Source organism: Typopeltis vanoorti, chromosome 20 (assembly GCF_054136105.1).
Source record: "Typopeltis vanoorti isolate ZY-2024b chromosome 20, IOZ_Tvanoo_1.0, whole genome shotgun sequence".
Classification (NCBI taxonomy): Eukaryota; Metazoa; Arthropoda; class Arachnida; order Uropygi; family Thelyphonidae; genus Typopeltis; species Typopeltis vanoorti.
In genome coordinates this window covers 25,734,117-25,757,057 of record NC_143568.1, presented here as the reverse complement: position 1 = coordinate 25,757,057, position 22,941 = coordinate 25,734,117, and the positions used below count along the sequence as shown (strand labels likewise).

The 22,941-nt window shown below is 34.8% G+C and overlaps 1 protein-coding gene and 1 long non-coding RNA gene across 2 annotated transcripts in view; one reads left to right on the top strand and one right to left on the bottom strand.

The window, feature by feature from the left end:
* Tmem214 (Transmembrane protein 214) overlaps positions 1–22,941 on the top strand; it is a 367,830-nt gene that overhangs the window by 231,658 nt on the left and 113,231 nt on the right. Inside the window, exon 10 of the mRNA XM_090410284.1 lies at positions 1,133–1,224. Coding sequence (XP_090266410.1) covers positions 1,133–1,224 — 92 coding nt within the window. The remainder of the gene's footprint in view (positions 1–1,132; positions 1,225–22,941) is intronic.
* Positions 1,266–22,941, bottom strand: part of LOC150095291 (uncharacterized) — a 72,410-nt gene continuing 50,734 nt past the window's right edge. Inside the window, exon 3 of the long non-coding RNA XR_016550056.1 lies at positions 1,266–2,112. This is a non-coding gene — a long non-coding RNA (uncharacterized LOC150095291). The remainder of the gene's footprint in view (positions 2,113–22,941) is intronic.

The following is a 22,941-nucleotide window of genomic DNA, read 5'->3' as shown; positions in this document are numbered from 1 at the left end:
CACTCATAGTTCTTTGAATAATGTAAATCCATCAGCCATCATGATCATTTTGTGAAAACAACTCAAATATCATCAACTGAAAAATTAACTCTACACAGTTTCAAACTGCATGTGTATATAAACATAAGAATATGCTAAAATTGCTGGGCAGTAATTTTCATTGTTAGATTAGTCCAAGTTCAAGAGTGGTTGATGAAAGGTACTCTTTTGCCCATGATAATTTAAATAGTAATCCTATATATCAACTATCCTAAATAGCAACAACAAAAAAACAATAATTTATTTAGGATATTTGATATATACTATTAAAATTTCTCATTTCAATAGAATTGTTTTGTTGGCAAAATTAAAACAAAATTGTTTGACATATTCAATAAATGACTAAGTTCAGTTACTCTGATAATGAATGATGCTACTGTACAAGAAATACTGCAGATTGAGTAATTGCCAATTATTTCTTTACTCTTTTCATATATAAGGAAAATTAACTGATTGTTTCAGTGATGATGTTTTAATTCAACATGTGATATAACTAGGATTGCTGCTAACCTGCAGTGTATGAATGGGGTGCAGTATTACTTCAGGTTATCGCACTATCTCATAACTTGGTGGGTAGGAGCATGTTATTGCAGAATTTTATTCAGCAAGTTCTACTTGTTTCATTTGATTTCACTTCACAGCTGTCATTCTTGCTTGTTTTGTAGGCAGTTAGCAATAAGTCATCGTATTATTAACAAAAAAAAAGTGTAAAAACAGATGAGATAAAATTGATTTGGGATAGAGACTGCATCAGCACACCCCTTTCCCACATACACACACACATGCAGAATTATTGTATGTTGCCAGGAGGAGGGGAAATAGGAATATCTCACAGATTAGAATCAGTGCCAGAAGTTATACTTACTATTATTTATGATGGAGTGAATAAATTTTATATATATATATATATATATATGTACATACAGTAATTCAAACTGATAATTTACTTTCTTGACTGTACTGAGCCTTACTTCATATATAAGTGAATATAAATTCTTATGCCATTGTTATATTATTACAGTGTATGTGAGTTAATAGTTTTAAAATTAGTATATTCTGCTCTGCTTTACATAAATAATTGTCCTTTTCATAGCTGCTGTCTAGTTTAGTGACATGCCTAACTTTAGATTGCCAATGCTATAGTGTCTGGAGGCAGTTATACACAAAACATCTTATTCAGTCCAGGTATGTGATATTCTGTTTAAATTATCAGTTTGTATATAATGCCATTTTTAGAAATATTTAATCATATATTTAGATTATATGAGTAAATTTAGTGCTGCTGCTGCTGTTATTACCATTCTGTTGCCAGGTAAAGGCCTCTTCTGGTTTTCTCTTCCCTCCATTCTCACCCAATAATCTGAAGTTAGTAAGGTCTGCCCTCTTTCATTCTACTGCATGGCCAGCCCCCATTCTACCTTAAGTTTGCAAAATTCTACTTTCTGTTATTGCTCAGCATGTTCTAAGTTTGGACAGTATAATAGATTCCATCAGCTTTAAAACTATTAAGAGAGCTTGGCAAATCTCCTTTCATCCATTAGCCTTATCTCCAATAATTATTCTGTACTTTGGTTATCTGGACTGTATTTCTAGATCATGTCTATTACTGAAGGATGTCTGTCTCAGATACATGCACTATGACTCATATATTCAAGGTAAGCCATCTAGCAAGATAGGAGTTAATGAGGTAATAGTTATAGTTTTTGCAAAATTCAATTAAAGTCCCACCAAATAGGTGTGCTGTGCTCCTGCTCTTCAGTTCTTTTATTATCTGCATAAAATTCAATGGAGTCTTCTGAGACAGTGGCACCATAAAAAAAAATGCAATTTCAATACGGCTTTTGGAATAGTGTTTTGCAAAAATTACAATATGTTATTTTTACATTGCTTTTTATCTGGACTTTGTACATCTCTTCCTTTAGAAGCATAATTTTCTTTTGATTTAGCATGATTCATTCTTGTGATTCTAAGTACATGAGATAACTATACAGAGGCACATGATATTCAGTCCACTAAGGGGATGCTGCAGATCACATAATGGAATATCCCAGCAGATTTCAGACGTTTTGCATTCTGTAATAAGAGAAAAATATTTTATCAGCAGAAATAACATCCTCCCCCTCCACACACACACACACACACACACACACACACACACACACACACACACACACACACACAAATGAAATGAAAAGTCACAAGACATATAGCACATCAGTGCTGAGTTTATGTAAAAGGATAAGTAGAAAGCAGAATTTGCTGATCATGAAACATACAAAAATATTTTGAGAAAATTTGGAGAAAAGAGCAAAGCTAATAATAATGGTAGGTACCTGTTGGATTTCTGCTCAGGACATGGACTGGTTATTACTAACACAATGTTCCGACATAAAAATGTGCACAAATTCGCATGTAGAGAAGAGGCAAGGAATAAGAAAAGTCTCATTGACTATGTTATTGTTGATAGTGATGTTTAAACACTGGTGCAAGACAAAGTGTACAGAGGATTTGAAATTGGAAGTGATCACCATTTAGTCTTGAGCAGGATAAAAATGAATTTCATATTGAAAAGAATAACATGTAAGAAAGTTTTAAAGTGAATAAAAGTTGAGCAGCTCTCAAATATGAACTATAGACTAAAATACACAAATACTATTCAAGAAAAAATGAAAGAGTTTGAGAACAGGAACCAAACCTTGGAGATTTAGTGGCAGGCCTTGAAGAAAACCCTGATTGATTCAGCCAGAGAGGCATGTGGTGAGATTGTCTGTAAGGATAGAAAAATCAGAACTCATGAGAAACTCAATGAAACGAAGGTCATAAGAAGACTTTGGTAAGAACATAGAAAATAAATATCAAGAAGGTGGTAAGACATTCTAGAGGTTGTGGAAGAAGCTCAGAAATGGAAGAAAGAGTGTTGTAAAAAGAATTAGAGATGATAAAGGTGACATGAAAACAGGAGAAAAAGATATACTTGAAGTATAGAGTAATTACTTCAAAAAAATTCCTAAATGAAACAAGCAGTAATGACAGCACAGTGGTAAAAAACACTGACCAGGCATGTGGTCCGGAATACATATCCATACTTGAAGTAGAAAAAGCCATCGAAAGGCAGAAGGAGTAGATGATATTTGACCAGAAATGCTCACATATGGAGGTATAAAAGTCTTACAGTGGCTGCACTGCATAGTTCAGAAGGCCTGGACAGAGGGACGAATTCCAGATGATTGGAGTCCCATATATAAATAAAACTGAATGTGAGAATTACAGAAGTATTTCCCTACTGAGTGCTCCTGGTAAAATATATATGCAAGTATACTTGAGAAGGATTGTGGAAGAGAAGCTTGGTGAAGAACAAGCTGGATTCAGGCCAAATAGAGGCTGTCAGGATCAGATTTTCACTTTACGACAGATAGTTGAGAAATCATGGGAATATAACAAAGATCTGTATTTAAGTTTTGTAGATCTGGAAAAGGCATATGACAAGGTGCCAAGAGAGGAGCTATTCAAAATGCTACAGTTATATGGTGTCAGTGGGGCATTATGTCAAGCAATACTTGGTCTTTATTTGAGTTGTAAGTCAGCAGTTAGAATTGAGGGAAGTACAGGAAGTGGTTTAATGTTAAATCTGGTGTCAGACAAGGATCTACATTATTATATGGATCACATTATGAAGGAAAGTGGTATTAAACCTGATATCAAAATTGGAGATGTTAATGTCAGCTCTTTGCTTTATGTGGATGATGTTATACTTCTAAATAAATCCACTACAAGATTCCCTGACAAAATTGAATAACTGTTGTAATATATATGGTATGAAGGTCAGCATTAAAAAGACAAAGACATTGAAAATATCAACTGCATTGTGAATAGAGAACCTATAGAACAAGTAAAACATTTCAGCTACTTAGGTACGATTCTTAGTAAAAATGATAAATTAAATATGGAAATAGACAACAGAATCAACAAAGTATGGTATGGTAGGAAGTCAACTGAATAAATTTATATGGAATAAGAGAAATTAGCCTAAACACTAATAAATTAGCTGTATACAAGACAGTGTTCAAACCAATTTTAATTTATGGATCTGAGAGCTGGGACAGAAGTAATGTAAAAATGTGATCTAGCTTAATAATGCCAGAAAGCCTTGCATCAATTTTTACAGAAGTCAAGCCCTGTAAGGATGTTATAAAAATAACCTGTATGTCTATGTATATTTAAAACAATTTGTTAATGTAAATAATCCCTATGGGAATTGTCTGTACTTGCTGCCCTAAAAAAAATTTTAGAATGCACTGAACAAAAGGCAATACCTTGCCACCAGAAAACTTTGTATATTAGCTCCTTATAAGGATATCTGAAAGTTGTTTGTGAATGCCACCTGTAAATACCGGTCAGTTTCAGACTGACCGACAAACTTCAGACACACTTCCACTGCCCGAAACAAATAAGATTAAAGGAGTGTAGAAGATCAAAGAAAGGTCAGTGTCAAGGAAAGAACAAGGGAATGCACCAAAATATTCAGGGTCCCATGTCTTCGTGCAGGGATCTGAAAGAAGGTGAATAAAAGGCATTGGCCGGAAGATAGAGTATCGGTTATCCACAGGTTGTCATCGGTTATCTGTAGGTCGTCACCGGTACCTCAGCGGTTGTCCGTCGGATGTAAGCCATCGAGGATACGACTTCAGGAGAAATCATGCCAGTGGTCTGAAAGAAAGATGATGGGAGCCAATCCACCGGCAAAGCAGATAATTGATGACGAATCTTTGCCGGGAGCTACTGTTCAAGGGGAGAAAATTTTTGAGCGGGAAGAAATTGCTTAGTTAAGCCCAACGCACGTGCAACTACTCCTCAAGCCGATAATTTTTGCCCGAAGTGCCACGAGGACAGCGTCCCAGAAGCATCAGTAAATCTATCGGCAGTGTAAAAGGGGAGAGAAAAACCTGATATGGGAGAAAACAGTCAGGACTCCAATCCGAAGCCAGGGAATGAGAATATGCGGTGGGTAGCAGCCCTAAAGTGAGTTTGATTTTTTCTTTCCAATTTTGTGATAGGAGAACTCTAATAGTGGACTGTTAAGATTGGGCTACTGATTTTTGAACAGAGTTAATGGATGGATTTAAATGTTTAATAAGTAATAGAAGATTATGTGTGTAACAATTAGAGAGTAACAGTTTGTTAATTGTGCATTTGCCTGGAGTATTATCTTAGTATCTGAAGGATCGAACTTTTATATGTAATGATATTCTTATGTGTATATCAGTAAAGAAGTAACTGTTTGTTAAATGCTTAGGATAATAATTCGATATTGGAGAAGAGTGATTATTTATGTGACATGATTTTCATGAATTGAAAGGGCATTTTAACATAATTGTTTTATGTAAAGTTAAACTAAGAAATTTTTCTTTAATGGATTAATAGTATAAATTGTTTTATGATAAATAAATGTGTTGTTTAAATGTTAATAGAGTGTTGCCTGATATTTAATTCTTTGATGCACTGTTCTGAAAAAATATTTGAGCCTATTAGTGGGAACCCAGGAGAAAGGATAAGAAAGGATAGTGTTATACCCTGATAAGTTGGAACATAAGATATTTCATCTTATCATTGTATAACAGAGCAAACACCCAATTAAGAAATATTTAAAACATGCTTGATATCTGGGTAAGAGTAGTTCTGAATACTTATGTAAGAAAAGTGTGTATATATCATATGTATATTCTAAAACTGAGTTAAGACTAACATTACCATGCAAAATAAACTTTATTGTGAAATAACATGCAACGCCAGACCAACATAACCTGTGTAAATGTTTGAGGGGGAGCAGACAGCTGCCTCAAGAGGTCTGGGCCTCGTGGAACGTAACTAGGAGTGGCGGGAGACGACTGGACAAAGTTACGCTGATGGCCGTTAGGGAGGAGGTATAAAAGGATTAGGACCCCCCCCTCTCGCTCTCTCTTGTTCCTGAGTCTTCACCTCATGTTGATCGGAGCTCGGCAGTGCAAGGTCCATCGCTGGCATGCGATTGGACGGTTTTAGGCAGGAAGTCTAATCCCGAGATACTGCAGCAGGCTATGCCACATGGAACGTCTAGAAAAGTATGTGTCCAGAAAGCTGTAACAAAAGAGGTCAGATAGAAGATCACGTTAGCATATCGATGAATGGAAGCCTAAACCTGCTACATAGAAGAAAAAAGGCAGTGAGGGCAGAATTTAGTGCAACAAAGGAACGGAACCGTCATGAATAGATAAGTAGAAAATTTGTCATTTCTTTACTTGTGTGTAATCCATGGAGTTAGTGTTATGTAAACTTAAAACGAAGGACTCAGAGACATTTCTTAGAAAGAACTATAGGAAAGAGAGTTAGTGTGTCGAATAATATGAGTGGATTAAGTGTAATACAAGTTTGAATATTGAATATGTCTAAAATATGTTTAAGAGGATTTGACCCAAGGAATGATTGTTAATTGAGATTCCAAGAATTCAAGATTATGGTGTGAGATGGATATTTTGTGTATGGTAGTTAAGGTTAATGAAAATTTAATGTGCATCTCTATAGAAAGTGTTGGAGCTATCAGAATTGATATATACTTTAACTAAGTTTGAATGAAACCTTTTGATTTTTGTATTATTAGTAATATGTACATTTTGTTAATTAAGCCTTATTTTCTTTAACCTACTGTGTCTCTTTATGGAATTCAATGTACCACTTGTTAAATTAGGTACGAATCTGGGCGGGAAAATTTGTAGAAAGTATTATATGGTCACGATTGCATATCTCGTGTTATCTTTGTGCACTCCTTACCAACTTCTTGATTAATCCTTTAATTAATCTAATAGTCCTAAGTGGCGCAGTTTCAATAAATTTTCTTAGAACTAAACGAGAAGTTGGTAACGAAGTGTCTGCCACATAGGTTTTGGCTCGACCCTGGGCTTTTCCTTTGTGTCCCTAAGATACCACGTGCCTCACAAAGGCAATGCTATAGAAAAATACATAAAACACATGAAGAAAAAATAATGGGCTATGACTGCAGATATTAATTAATCAGGGATAATTTGAACGTAATGGGAAACTACTGGACACACTTACCACTTCATATTACTAGAAAATGGACATCAGTGGCACAGCTTTTCAAATAAATTTTCTGGTGGTCAAAGAATAAGAAGGCAGTATAGCTTAAAGATATTAGAGAGATAAATAGAGATATAAGGAAAATAATAAGGTATATAAATATAGGATAAAGGTAAGAGAGACCCCCCCCACCTCTGTTTACAATGACGCAGCTGGTAGGATAGAGAAGAGAGAGACCCCCCTCCATTTACAGTAAAACACTTGATCAAAGACTAAAGACTGCAGATATGCAAGTCCTGAGAAAGATTAGGGGCATGAACAGATGGCATCATCATATTAAAAATGAGGATATTAGGAAAGAACTTGACATTGTCAGCATCTAGGAATGCATTAGCAGAACTAATCTCAGGTCACTTAAACAGAAATAAGAGAGGAAAGATTAGCAAAACAAGTGTTCTCTGCCAGTTTGGCAGGAAAAAGACCCAGAGGAAGACCAAGATAGAGGTAGATTGATACAGTAAAAACTGCCTTAGAAGACAGAAATATAAGATGTGATAATATTGGAGTCTTGACAGGTGACAGACTGATTTGGAGGAAAATTGTAGATAGGAAGTTAGTAATGATGTAAATTTTTTATGTTGTAGTACTATCCCCCCCCCCTTGAGGGTATATATCAGGAATTTGATGATGATTTTTTGAATAAATGAAAGCTATATTTTTGGGGGAAGATTGTATTCCAAAGAACAGAAGTAGATGGAATGAAAGAAGAGGAATTGTTTGATAAGTTTTGAATTGGATGGTAAGTGGATGACCATCAGCAGCTGCTTTTGTTCTTACAGTTTTGGAAGAAAGTGGAGGAAGGAATGATGGTGGCTACTTCTGCCTTGATCATTAAAGTACTTGCAAAAGAGGAATAAGGCAGAAACAATGTCTGCGTGAGAGGGATACATGCGATTCTTTGAGAAAACGGTCTTCGATTATAATTTGATTGCCTCTTCTGAATAGCATCAAGCAACACTAACGAAGCTTTATGTGCATTACTCCAAATGTGAGCAGTATTCCATGTTTGGGTGGATTTGGGATTTATTTAGTATTAGCAACAAGCCTCCATAGCTCACTCAGTATAGATGAAACCCTTTAGTTGGAAAGACCTGGGTTCAAATCCTTTTTTGTATGCGAAAAACCTTTATCAAGGCTTTTTCAATTGAAAATGAGTTAGCCACTCTCATACGGAAGTGGCAGGGTTTTTCCTCCTGAAAACTTGGTTTATCATCCCACAAACAAGCTAACTAGCTCAGTAAACATGCATATCTGCAGACATAAAATACTTACTGGACAAGGAAGGCAACAGGAAACCGCCTTGTTCTATAAGAGAACAAGGTTCTTTCTCTAGTAAAGTAGCCTTTCTATCCTGTCAACCATTTGGTTGAGGAGAGAAGACACTTAGTATTACTACTGGTGGGTGCAGTGGCTGAGATGTGTTTTTGCCAGGAAAGATCAGAGGTGCAGATCCACCCCAGAAAAGAAATCTGACCTTTTTGACATCTTAGTGTTACTGAAAGTAAGAGGAAGTGAGCGAGATTTTTCTTGCAGGAAATTATAATATAGATTGTGTTTTGGTAGTGTTGAAGTGCACAAGGTTTCCCTCACCTTACTGAAGAACAGTGAGGAGATCAGGATTCAAGGTGGGTTTCGAGGCTTCTAATGATTTGACACTCGTGGTTTGTTAAATGAGAAGGAAGAGCAGTGTACTGTCATCAGTATAGCTATGCACAGGATTTGAAGTCAGTGAGAGCAAGTCATTTATGTATAGGAGGAAGAGAATATGTGAAAGGCTAGAGCCCTAGAATACTCCTGCAATGGTGGGAAAATCTGAGGAGAAGAAACTATCTGCCACAAGTCCATTACTAGAAAAAGAGTTGGTGACTCAGTTACTAAAGGTTGAAGGCAGACATAGGATGGCAACAAAAAAAATTTATAACCATTGCTGATAAGGCAACTATCATTAAAATTAGCAATATTTTTAAATGCTTCTCTACATATCACATTATAGTTTGGAATCCTACCAAATCTCAAAAGAAAAAAAAAATGTAAAAAGTTACGTTGGCCTTTTAAAATAAATTACCAGAAAAAAGCTAAAACCTTATGTCAAAAACCACCTTGGATATATGGGGTCCCTAAAATTCACAAACCTAATTTCTCCCCTCCCTTTTTTTTCATCCATTATTTAACAACAAAGTATAGTTTGTTGTCAACTTATGTCAATTATAGACAGCCCTGCCTACAAACTGGCCAAATATTTAGCCAACCCTCTCTTCCTCACTTATTAAAATTTCTCTTTACTTTAAAATATTAAAAGAAAAAATCTGATCTGACAATTTCTAACATCGTGGTCAATTTTGACATTACTTCATTGTTCATTAGTGTACCTTTGACCTTATTAAGTTGCATTTCCCCTCTGACATTTTTGAATTCTTCAGATTCACCATTTATTCTGGTTATGTTTCATAGAAAGGAAAAATATATGAACAGCTAGATGGACCTGCAGCTGGCCCCGACCACCAGGCAATTTCTGTATGGAACATTTGGAAAACCAAACTCCCAACACAGTTTTTGGCTACATTATGTAGATCGTGGTGTGTGTGTGTGTGTGTGTGTGTGCGCACACACACACACACACCACGATCTACATAATGAGAACATACTGGATACATTTTTAGTGCATCTTAACAGCCAATATCTGAAAATAAACTTTAAGATAGAAAAATTAAGTAACCATTGTCTCTCCACTTTCTAGACATCCTAATGATGTAACTACCAAATGGTTCATTGTCATTTCTATTTATTGAAAACTTACACATATAGGAAGGTATTTATAGAAGTAATCACATCACCATCACCCATCCCATCAGTATGTTCAAATGCTGTTTTAAGGATACTTGTGACATAAGACTGAATGATATATGCACGTAAGCACAAGAAAGATATTTAATTAACCAAATATTTCAGTCTGGAAATAGCAGACCATCCTCAGTGGTATTACAAGAACAGTTTTAAAAAATACAAGCTAGAATACTGTATATGCAAAGAGCCTTCGTTGACATAAATCGGTGTTTTAGTTTTACACAGCTCAGGATCACATTATTATCCCAGCAGTATTTTAAAAAGGCTAATCGGTTTAGTTGTCTTGAAATCTTCAGCTTTAACTTGCCATTTTGACAGGCCTTGCATGCGAGAATCTCTATGGGTGATCGTAATTCTTGTAAACAGGCTTAAATGTTGGTTAGACATACTTCTAATTTTTTTTAGAAGTTTTTTTCCTATTTGGTTTGACCATAAATTATATATTTAGTTTAATCCTTTATCCAAGTAATGCATAGCATTATACATGTCTGCAAGGAGATGTGCTTTGCATTATGGGATACCAAGGCAAGTGATATGAAGTTTTGTCCACCTTTGCTATGAGTTGTCCAGTCCTGAAGATACTTCAGGTGCAAACTTTGTCTGCTTACACTTGGATAAAGGATTAAACTAAACATATAATTTATAGTCTAAGTCTATTTAATAATAAGGTGTGCCATCTTTTGCAACTTGTATAAGTAAATATGACTTCTGCATTGCTTCAACCTTGATATTACCTCTGGGTCTGGCTCCCACTGAAGAGACCTCAATAAAGGTTGAAACTGGTCTGGGTAGTGACCCTTCACATAATGCATAGCATTATACATGTCTGCAAGGAGATGTGCTTTGCATTATGTGAAACTTTGTCCACTTTTGCTACGAGTTGCCCCAGTCCTGAAGATACTTTAGCCACAAACTTTGTTTGCATACACTTGGATAAAGGATGAAACTAAATATATAATTTATACCTCTAATTTTTTTAGGAAATGACAACATAAACTGTATCATTAATTATAAAAACTTTTATTAATAACTACCTGTATTTTGGGAATGTTACATTCCCATCTTCAGGGATCACAAAACAATGATATGTGCATGCATTGGACACCCACCACAGAATACACTGGAAGAAGGCCACTTGATTACACTGCAGCAAGTAACAAGTATGAAAGATTATTCCTTGAATCAGCCTTAGCTATGAAAAACTTCCCAAACCTCAACAATTTTGGGGTGCATGAGACTGCCCCAAATTTCTAAAGCTTACATTCTAAGAACATCAGCCCAACGGCTAAGACCACCCAATTTACACAGCTGGGATGGGGGACACCTTTAGGACTCTAGGAACGACTTTTCTTCAGCCTCATTTGCTTAGTGTTAGTGCCTGCATGCATATATTGTTTTGTGATCCCTAAAGATGGGAACCTAACATTCCCGAAATATAGGTACAGGTAGTCCCTTGACTTACGAATGCCAAAAATTATTATTAAAAATTCTCTAATTTAACTTTGCTGCCAGCATATACATATATATCACATTGCTTTTGTATACGCATCGCAGTGTCACCATTAGTCGACCTATCACCAATATACAACAGCCGCTGATATGATTCACCCACTTCTAACTTATCCACAGCCTTTGGCAAGTTAGTTGCTAATCAGCAGTCGAAGTGTTCATTCCTCTCGTTGCAATTTTTGTATCTCATCATAACCCTATCATGTCCAGTAAGAGAAGTAATACTACTGATGAAAATTTCAACATAAAAAAGAAGGCGAGGAAAGCTTTAAGTTTAGATGTTAAAATGAAGGTCATTAAAGCATATGACAAAGGAAAGAAAGTCGGTGAAATAGCAAGAGAAGAAAAACTATCGCAGTTCAATTTCAGCAATTATAAAAGATAAATCAAGAATAATGGAGGCAGCTAAAGGGGCAGTTAATATGAAATGTACAATTTTAACAAAAAAAAAAGAGAAGGGCCAATTCATGAAATGGAGACGCTTTTAATGATATGGATAGATGATCAAATCAACAAGAATATTCCTCTGTTTGTTTACGATTCAAACAAAAGCACACAGCCTATTTGACAATTTAAGGAAAGAAGAAGATATATACAGCGAGCATACATTTAATGCTAGTAAAGATTGGTTTATCGATTCAAAAGCTAATTTAACTTAAATAACAGGAGAAGCTGCTAGTTCCAATTTTGAAACTGCTGAAATTTTCTAGAAAAATCTGAAAGAGGTGATAAAAGATGAAGGCTATTTGCTAGAGCAGATTTTTAATATAGATGAAATCGGACTGTTCTGGAAAAGAATGCCAGAATGAACTTACATTCACAGAGAAGCTACATCAGTGCCTGGCTTTAAGGCATTTAAAGACTGAAAATTACGCTTCTTCTTCTTCTTCTTCTTCTTGGAGGAAATGTTGCTGGTTTTAAATTAACACCATTTCTTGTTGACCGTTCACAAAATCCCAGAGCTTTGAAAAACATTGACAAGAATAAGTTGCAGTTTACTACAGGAGTAATCCTAAGACTTGGATGGCAATTGTTTTATTCCAGAAGTACGTGCCTACTGTTTTGAAAAAAACATTCCTTTTAAAATTCTATTACTGCTTAACAATGCCCCAGGACATCCTCTTCACATCGATGATTTGAATGAAAATATAAATGTGATGTATCTACCTCCTAATACAACGGCTGTGATTCAACCTATGGATCAAGGTTCGATTGCTACATTCAAGACATTATCTGAAAACTACATTTTCTCAAGCAATAACAGCATTAACCACGATATTAACCAATGTATCCAGAACATTGGAACTTCATGGAAGGAAGTATCGGAACAATGTATGTGAGGAATTTGGAAGAAGTTACTACTGCAGGAGACACTCGAAGAGTACAATGAGCTTAGAACAAATTGGCGACGAAATCGTTGAAATTGCAAGAAAACTGGATGTAGAAATTAATATTACTGATATATATGGATTAGCAGATCAAGACTTGATTTTCCAAAACAAAAGAGTTGTAGAAGAAAAAAGAAATAATGAGGAAGATGAAGAGAAATCGTTTAAAAAATTTACTGTAAAAGGATTAGCTGAAGTATTTTCTAAACTAAACCAAGGACTTCGGCTACTCGAAAATATGGATCAAGACACAGATCGCTTCTCCAAAGTCGAAAAGCAGTCAGATGTTATTGAAATATACAAAGAAAAAACCCAACAGACAACATTAACCAATTTTCTGATTAAAAAAAGCTACTCCTGATCGCAAGAAATAACCATATCGTCCAAATGAGTGACAGTTACTCACCTGTTTAATTAAAGATACCATTAATAAGTTTTTTGTTTATGTTAACTAATATTTAAAGGAATTTTAAATTAAAGTGCACCATTTTTGATATGTGTTTATGTATTTTTTTTCTTAAATTTTTCTTAATATACATATAAAAACTTACATATTTATATGTATATATGCTAATTAATAATTTATAAAATGATTATGTAAGTTTATACATTTTTAATTATTTTAAGTTAAGTAGAAACCTAATTTATGAAATCAAGAATTAAAAAAAGTCCTCGACTTACTTCAGAATTGACTTATGATGGAGATGTTGGAACGGAACCCCATCGTAAGTCGAGGACTACCTATAGTTATTAATTAAAGTTTTTATAATTAATAATACAGTTTACATTGACATTTCCTAAAAAATTAGAAGTATGTCTGACCAACGTATAAGCCTGTCTACAAGAATTACCAAAAAAATGCCAGTCCCTTGTAAAGGTGACATATAGATACATATAAACAACAAATTACACAATCATTAGGCTTTAATGAAAACATAAATTTTTTTTTTTTTTTTTTTAAATCAGCTAACGCCTTTTTATTCCGGTATACGGGAGTAGGCGAGACCATTTAGCCCTATCTAACTTTTGGAGACTGAGTGGGCAGTTTAATCTCCACTAGTACCAATCAGAGATAGATGGCCCAAGGCTATCACTAATTAAGCGGTACACAGTGAAGAGAGATGGCTCAAATATGCCGCCATCTCGTGGTCCCTAACCCTAACACAATATATTTAATGTCTGAAATAATGTGGGTTCTACGGTCGATTTTCTTGAGTTTACGGGACGAAAAACCCGAGTTTCTGGGAGGAAAAACCCGCTTGCCCATGCCAGAGATCGACTAACTCGGGAACTGGTTGAAAAAAAGACTTAGAAAAATTTCCTTTAGTCGCCGACTAGACTCAAAACCAAGTCTTCCTTTGTGCAGCCAAGCGCCGTGGTGTGCAAACGCCACATCCACTGAGCTACACAGGCTCTAAACAAATATATGGTACCGAAAATAACAGCACAGCATCATCAGAATGTAGATTTGTCACCCACTTATTAGAGGCCTCAAGTATCTTGAAAAAATTTTGTTTGGATATGAGAGCATTGTTTCTAAGTTATGTAAAAAAATATACAGCAATCCCTCGATTAGTGCACCTAATGTGTTCCTCAAAACAGGCGCATTAATGGAAAACGCACTAATTGAATATAAGAGCGGATGGGAAAAAGTATAATTCATTCCTCAAATTTCTTTTTTGAATCTTATTTTTTTATAAAAGAATTAAGGTATGTCTCAGGGCCTAGTTAAAGGAAACCATGAAGCTGAAAAACAATAAAACATATTCAGAATATAAATTTTATTATTCTACTTCTTAATAAAGAATTGAGCTAAAAAGATTTTGCAGGCATTTTTTTTTTTTTTTTTTTTTTTTTTTTTTTTCATACAACCAACAGTATGGCCCTATTGCCTCCTCTACTCTTCTGCAAATTTTTCTGCTTCTCTCTTCATCAGGGTCAGCCTGTAAGCATTGCTGCTTAAAAACTTCCATTGTACGAAAAATATTTTCAAATTGTTTCTATGAAATCTCTTTTGGCTGACTATCAGTGGTTAAATTTTCTTCATATTCTTCGGGATCTTTCCACTGTGCATCTAAATTTAGCAGGTCGGAATCACTCAGTTCTTCAGAATGAGATTTAATTAACTCTTGCACTAAAGGATGTACGAATTGGTCGCCAACACGCGAAATCACGTGCTTTATAGATAAAACTTCCCAACTGTTATACAAGCCATTTCCGAGTAATAATAAACAACTCGTACTAGAAGACGGATTGATTACTCTATTATCGGAATGGATTCTCCTTTTTGTGATGTGCAGAAGTGTTGAAGGGTCTCGAATCTGTGGTGGTACTATAGCAGACGACACAAGTTTTGGCAGTAAAAAATTGGAACATAGTGTACATGGAAGTAGTGTAGTATACCATTAAAAATAACTTTGTAAAATGGTTTAAATCGGTAACTAAATTATTTCATTCTGGTGAGTGATTGTTTAAAATAGTTAGCCATAAAAATGTATAGATATTAAATTTTTATAATCTGTAGCATTTATTTTTAAGATGTATATAGGTGCACTAATTGAATTTGGGTATCGAAAAAAAGGACGCACTAATCGAGGGATTACTGTATTAAAAATATTTTTTTGAATTATTTAATGTTTATTCAGCAATATCTTGCATACCATGGTTTTGAACAGCATGGGTTTTGCTTTAGCACAGTATAATTTTTTACAATTTAAAATTTTTTGACAGTAGTATGGTACTGTACTGCTTTACCAACATTCAGACACTACTAAAACAATAATATAGTGATTTAGCATACCCCAGTAATAGTTATATCGATGTACACTTTAGCATTATTTCAGCTTTGATACAGCTAAGTCGTAGTTGCTCTACACAGTTTTTATTGCATATCAGTACCCTTTTATATGCAATTTATAAGCATCTACAAAATAATGTCATGAAATGAGCTTTCAACTATTATCAGAAAAATAAATGATGCTTCTAAGTTTCTTATGGATGGTGATTCTAATCTTGAACGAAGCATTAAAGTTCAGCAAGCATTGTGAAATGCTATTCAATGTTACAAAGAGATTCATTCAGAGTAAATGAACAACAAAAAAACCATTGGAAACTATATTGTTTATAATATAGTTTCCATGGTTTTTTTTTTTTTTTCCCATATAAAAATGCATGTTCAATTATCAGTGATAAAAATCTTTACTATTTTATTTTAATCCTTTGTAATTTTTCTGTGTACATTAATTAGTATTTCTGGTAAGTTTGCAGTAAACAAATGCACACACATATATATATATATATATATATATATATATATATACATACATACATACATACATATATTCCCCCCCCCCCCCACCAACACTGTAGTTGTTTTTTTGGAACACATTATATTATACCACACTCTGATAATGTGTTTAAACAGTATGGATTTTGCATAGCACAGAACTTTTTTGGCACCTATTTACTGGGCTATGCAAGGTATTACTGTATATTATATACAGTAATACATCTATATATTTATAATAATAATAATAAACTTAGCCCACCCATTGTATGATTGGATTATAGTTGTATCATTTGCAGTCATAAAACATTCATAATTGTAAAAAATTCATAATCATTACAAAAACTCTCAGTAAAATAACACTGTTAGGACTATACACTCATTAACTACACTGGTGGGTTTTCTGAATTCAGAATAGTTCCGAAACCTTCATGGACATACTTCAGGGCTAGTGATAATGTATGATGCAGTAGCAACTGAGATAACGCTCAAAAAACATTTAGGTCATGTTTATAGAATCGGCATAAAGATATATTTTTTGAGAAAATAAAGAAAATGTTTCTTTCTCAACTATTCCACCTCCTCACAAGTGGTAGATCCTGCTAAGCCGAGCGAGTACTGGAGGGCTGACTAAGGGTAGTATTCTAGTGCTACGCTAGAAGAGGGCCTTACTAGCTAGATGCTATCAGGACAGGACAGCATCTATCTATCTATATAAACCTTAGTCCACCCTTGGTAGTAATGTAGTGTAAGTTTAGAACCTCCTTTAATGGGAGAGGGTCACATAAAAAATAAGCTATGATAACGAGAGAAAACAAGTTAAACAATAACTGTAGATAATTATAAATAGTTTGGTTTCATAGTAGCATCCTTGTATAGTAACACCATCATACTGCATAATGTTATTTCACCTAATTGTGTCATTAAATTTGATCCATTTGAAACCTAACTCAAATTTTAATAGCTATGCTGCATTTCCTGAATTCCAAAGAAGGGAGTAATTATAAGCTGACAATATTATGATTTTCCCAAACCAGTACACTTCTATACAAGAAAATATTGACTTTTAACTTTAAATTGTTTAATTGGCATCAAAATAATTGTACATTTAAGCACGGTTCTTCCAAGAAAAGCACAGAAAACTGGTTTACTGTTAACTTGAAAAAAAAAAAGAAAAGTATTTTATTATGTACACTAGCGGCCAAAATTGGTTTTGGAAAAAGTGTATTTCTGAGGTTTGATGGATCATTACACCACTCTTTTTTGGAGTAATACCATAAAATTATACATCAATGGAAAGATAATTTAATCAAGAATGTAATGCAATAACTTTTATGAAGGATTTTTTTTTATTAGAACAGCAGTTATAAAGAAGAAAAATGAAACACAGAAAAAATGAGACATACAAAAATTCTCACAATATGAGTTAATACTTAGTTGGGTAACCTTTAGCATTAATTACGGCCTTACTATGCCTTCCCATGGAGTGAACCAAGTTTTTTTAGTTCTGCAGCTGTTGTAATGTGAAACCAAAATTGAATTATTGCTTCTATTAATTGGGTTTTATTGGTGGGTTGCTTCTGACTAACAAGTTTCTTTAGTCGGCTCCATAGATTTTCGATTGGGTTAAGGTCTGGGCTATTCCTAGGCCTTGCACACAGCAGCAACATGACATGAAGCTGAATCCTGTTGAAATATAAATGCTTCATTATCTTGGAAAAGATCACATGCAGAAGGCTTCGGTTTGGGCTCAAGTATTTCATTTATGTATTTTTGGGCATTTATATTCCCATTAATCAATCAAATTCTGCCCACACCTTTTGATGTCATACAACCCCAGATCATAACACAAAGCGGGTGTTTCACGGTAGGTGTAATGCAATCAGGATGCAAATCTTCTCTGATTCTTCTCCTTACGTATTTTATGCCATCACTACCAAACAGTGAGATTTTGGTCTCATCACTCCAAATAAACTGTCCCATTGTTCTGCTGTCCAGTTAACATGGATTTTAGCCCAGTATAATCTTCTCAACCTTTGTTTGAGAGATAAAAATGGCTTTTTTAGTGGAATTCTAGCATTTAGACCAAATTCCTGCAGTCTGCGCCGAACAGTCCTTGCACTCAACTTCACATTGTATTGCGCCATTTCATCTTGTATACACCCAGATGATTTTCTTCTATCACAGGCACAGTCTCTCAGTTCTTCTATCATCATTTGCTGTTGTGCACCTTTTCCTGCCTTTACCAGTCTGGTTTTGTAGTGACTGAGTCTCCTTATACCTCTTCAAAAATTTAGAAATGCCACCTTTGGTTAAGTTTCCACCAATTTTTCTTCTAATTTCTTCATAACTGTAGCCTTGTTCACTTAATAGCACTATTTTACATCGCTTTCTGGGTGACCAGTCAACTTTGCGCCATTTCTTTAATTTTATTACGTTATACAAGAACACAAAAAAAAAAAACCAACCAACTTGATAGCAATCACACAACACACTGACAAATGTCCTCCTCTCAGCTCTAATACATGACATCAATAGCTGAATCCTACTGTGACCTTATTGGCTCACTGCCAAAACAAGATGACACCTGATTCTCTCTAAATACTCATGCTCATTGACTACATTCAAATGAAGGAAAGCTACTTCATATCAACCTAAGCAAGTTGTGCTTTTTTTTCTGGTTATTTGGCTATAGAATACAGATAATTGAGCAAACTTTGTTGCATTACATTCTTGATTAAATTATCTTTCCATTGATTTATAATTTTATGGTATCACACAAAAAAAAGTGGTGTTATGAGCCATCAAACCTCAAAAATACACTTTTTCTAAAAGGTTTCCACAATTTTGGCCACTAGTGTATGTTTTAAATGTCTATTTTGATTTTTGGAATAAAACTGTTAAACTTAAAAATAGTTTTTAGTCTATGAATGTTGATGAAATTAATTATTATTTTTAACAGTGTTCATAATATTTTTATCCACTGCCTTTATTCCTTCTGAGCATACCACTCATATTTATCACTTGAGTGAACCTTCTTTAAAAATTGTGTGTTGTTTTTTATTTTGTCATAGAACTCTGTGCAGGTGAGTTCAGTATTAATTTTACAATACAACAAACTTTTAACAGTTGATTCCAATATTCTACTTTTTTCTTCTGACTACACATTGTTCATCACTGAAAATATTCTTTCAACTGCAGCAGAAGTACTAGGAAAGCAGAATATGTATTCTATGACACGAGAGAGGTTACACAAATTTATCTTTTGGCTCTTGAAATAGAACAATCCAACCCACTTTTCTTCACTAGTCAAGGTTTCTTCTGTTTGTCTCCTATTTTCTTTTAAAAAATTCTTAGCAATCACCAGCTCATCAAAAAGATTATCCAAATCTATAGCTTCAAACCCAACTGCCTCATTAACTTTTTTTTTTCTGCAGACAGACCATAATACATCAGGCCATGATAAGGTGTTATTGTTGACCCAAGCAAAGGATCTGGTGTCCTCACCAAAGCCGTTTTGCCACATTCAAATGTGCAGTAACTTCTTGCATGACAACTGTACTATTAATCTGTCCCTCATCTTCAAATGATTGTAATAGTTTTTTGGCTCCCTGTGGCAAAAATCTACTTTCTAGCCTTTCCTGAATGTTTGTTTTCAGTTTTTCAAGCTCAATGGTCACTTCAGTTGCCTTCCTTGTCTCCATAGCCAATACAGTTTCATTGAAGAGATGAAGCTGTCCATGCACAAACCACAGCTACATTTCTCCACACTCACTGTTAAAAAAATCACTTATAATCACTGGACAGTGCTCTAGTGAGCAGAAGTAAGACTTCAGACCTTCATACATATGAAGAAATCATTCAATAGCTGGGGGGGGGGGATAAGAATTTTGTATTTCCATGTTTCTGTAATTTCCTATATTTCACTTGCACAAAGTCACAAAAATTTTTCAGCTGAGATACGCGAACAGTATAAATGTAAAAATACTTTGTATAATTGAACGATCAAAGCTTCAGTGTCTATTGGCAGAACATCTACTGCAGTTTGTACACAATTGTGGACAATATGTGCCCCACAGCCAACACCAACAATGTTCCTCCCCAAGTCTTTCTTCAGATGCGAAAACATTATTTTCACACCTCCAAAGTTGGTGTTGCAATTATCGCCACAGAATCCAACAATTTTAGTAGACAGTTTGTGTTTCTTAACGAGGGCTTTAAGTGATTCCAACACTATTTCCGATGTCTCACCAGGGAGTGTTTCAACATCCAGAAGTTTAACCTTTATTCCATATTCGGGCATGAAGTACCTTACAATGACCGGCAGAAATTTAATTTGTTTCCTGTTAGATGTATCTGTTGTAATTGTGACAAAATTACATTTCTCTAAGTCCTCGTAGAGTTCATCAATTACCATGGGTCCAAGTACGTTCAAGACGATAGCCTCAATTTTGTTCTGGCAAGTGCAAATTTTGGTTCGGAAAGTTTTGAAATCAGTTTAGAAGAACAATCAGAGGTTCTGAAACTTACGTCATTTGAAACGGAATGGAATGCAAATGTTGCTTCTTTAGCTGCGATTGCTAGGTCCTTTTCTGCAGGATCACTGTTTTTGAAATATGTAGATAATGAAGAACAACCTGCCGCCACTAACAAACCAGCTTTATGCTTAGCACTTTTCAAGTGGTCTTTAATGTCTGACTGCCTGCCATACACTACAGAGAAAACTGAGGCACAATGCTCACATTGCAACCGATCAACTTCATCACAATATCTCTTTAGAAAAGGAAAGCCTTTTTGTAGTTCATCAGTGAACACTTACAATTCCTTTTAGGCATGACAGGGATAGGAACAAAGCAGAATTACAACATAAACTAAAGCAAAACACTCTTGGCACACGTGAAGTTCATGTTGTGAATCGCACTTAAATCACTACTAGAATGGAAGAACAGTGTTGTAAACACGCATGATGCTATATCATGGACACATGATTTGCACGCCTGTATAGATTCTGTGTGTGCTTAGTTTCAGAGTTAGTAGTGGTCTAGCCACAATTGAAGTGGCCTTGATGCAGATTGATTACACATATTCTAGAGCAGGGGTTCCCAACCATTTTGTTTCTTAGAGCACATTCTAAAATACCAGTAGGTCGACGGGCACCATCTATTTTTTCAAGCAAATTTTTTGAATTCGTTTGTTAAATGAATACATACAAAGTTTACATTATATAAAAATTTAAATATATATATGTAAGTTAGTGTGATCTTTGGCATTTCATTTCATTGGCCAGTGCTTCATAATTAGGAGAATATGATAATATTCCAGTTCTTAAACTGGAATGAACAACTTCAAATGCGCGTCTTCTTTGCATTGTATGCGTTTAATACTCGTCATATGTCATTAACGCATGTGTCATATAGCATGCCATGAATTGTTGCGTGATTATTTCAAACTATAAGGCACACGGTTGAACAGCAGCGGACACACGTAAATTGGTCGACGGGGGCCATGGTGCCTGCGGTCATAGGGTTGGTAACCCCTGTTCTAGAGTTTAGTGCAGCATTGTTATTTTTATAAACTTATTTGTTTTTTATTTTTACTTCCCTCCCACTCATGATAATGTACAATAGCAATAGTAATAATATGTAATATTATGTTTTCTCGGGACAATTCACAAATCGACTGGGACAGGACCTTCAAACCGGGACGTATGGTCAGCCTACTTTGAATTGTTTCCCAAATTCTGCCAGTCATGAACCTGTGATTATAAATTACTGTATTACAATATATGCATATGATTAATATAATACGAATTGTGCATCCAGTTTCATCTACATAAGGCAATTTATAGGTGCACTGAAGTTTGCATGCTCCAGGGTGGGTCAGAGGAGGAAGGGGATTTTTGGAAGAGCTGAATAAGTTCTTTAATTTTGCAGATTTAAAAGTAGTAATAAGGTTGTATTTGTGTAGTATTCTGTTTCTTTTGGCTGATATCCCTTTAATGTATGAAATGGCTACAGTCTTCAAGAATTTTGTTGATAGTATTTTTGCTGTAGCTATTTTTTAAGAAATAATGCCATCACACATGTAAGAGAAAACTAAATAGAATTTATTACTCCCACATATTTTGCTCAATATGTCATGAGCTTCATTCAGGGAAAAGTCAGAAGAACTGATAATATTTAAATTATGAATACAAGAATGAGTCCTACAGCATGGGTATAATATTATGCATCGTGGTCGCACCATGCAAGCAGGAGGAAACACTATTAGAGTTCAGAGAAGTGGGTATAGACGTATAATTAATTAAAAAGATTATAAAGAATAAGAGCAAGCATCTCCCAAAACTTAGAGATAGGCATACATTCTGTCTGATTAAGATGACAGTGGAGGCTTAAATGAATTAATTTTTTATAAATTTTTATAATCAATTATGCATCTATACTCACTTTTCTAAACTCTAGAGATGTAATTATAAAAATTAAAAGCTGTGACCAAAGCATGATATTATATGCATTGCTGTATGACTCATTCTTATATTCTTAATTTAAAAGTTGTTATAGTTTGCCCACCATTTGTAGATCTCTCCTTGGCATTTTGCCAAGAATAGTCTATTCGTGCTGAAGGGGAGAGAGAAATGAAGGACGTACGAATTGATCACCAACATGCGAAATCACATGCTTTCTTGTCTGTCACTGCTAGTACTAGCTTGATTTTTGTTGTCGCTTTTTTTGCATTTTTTTTTTT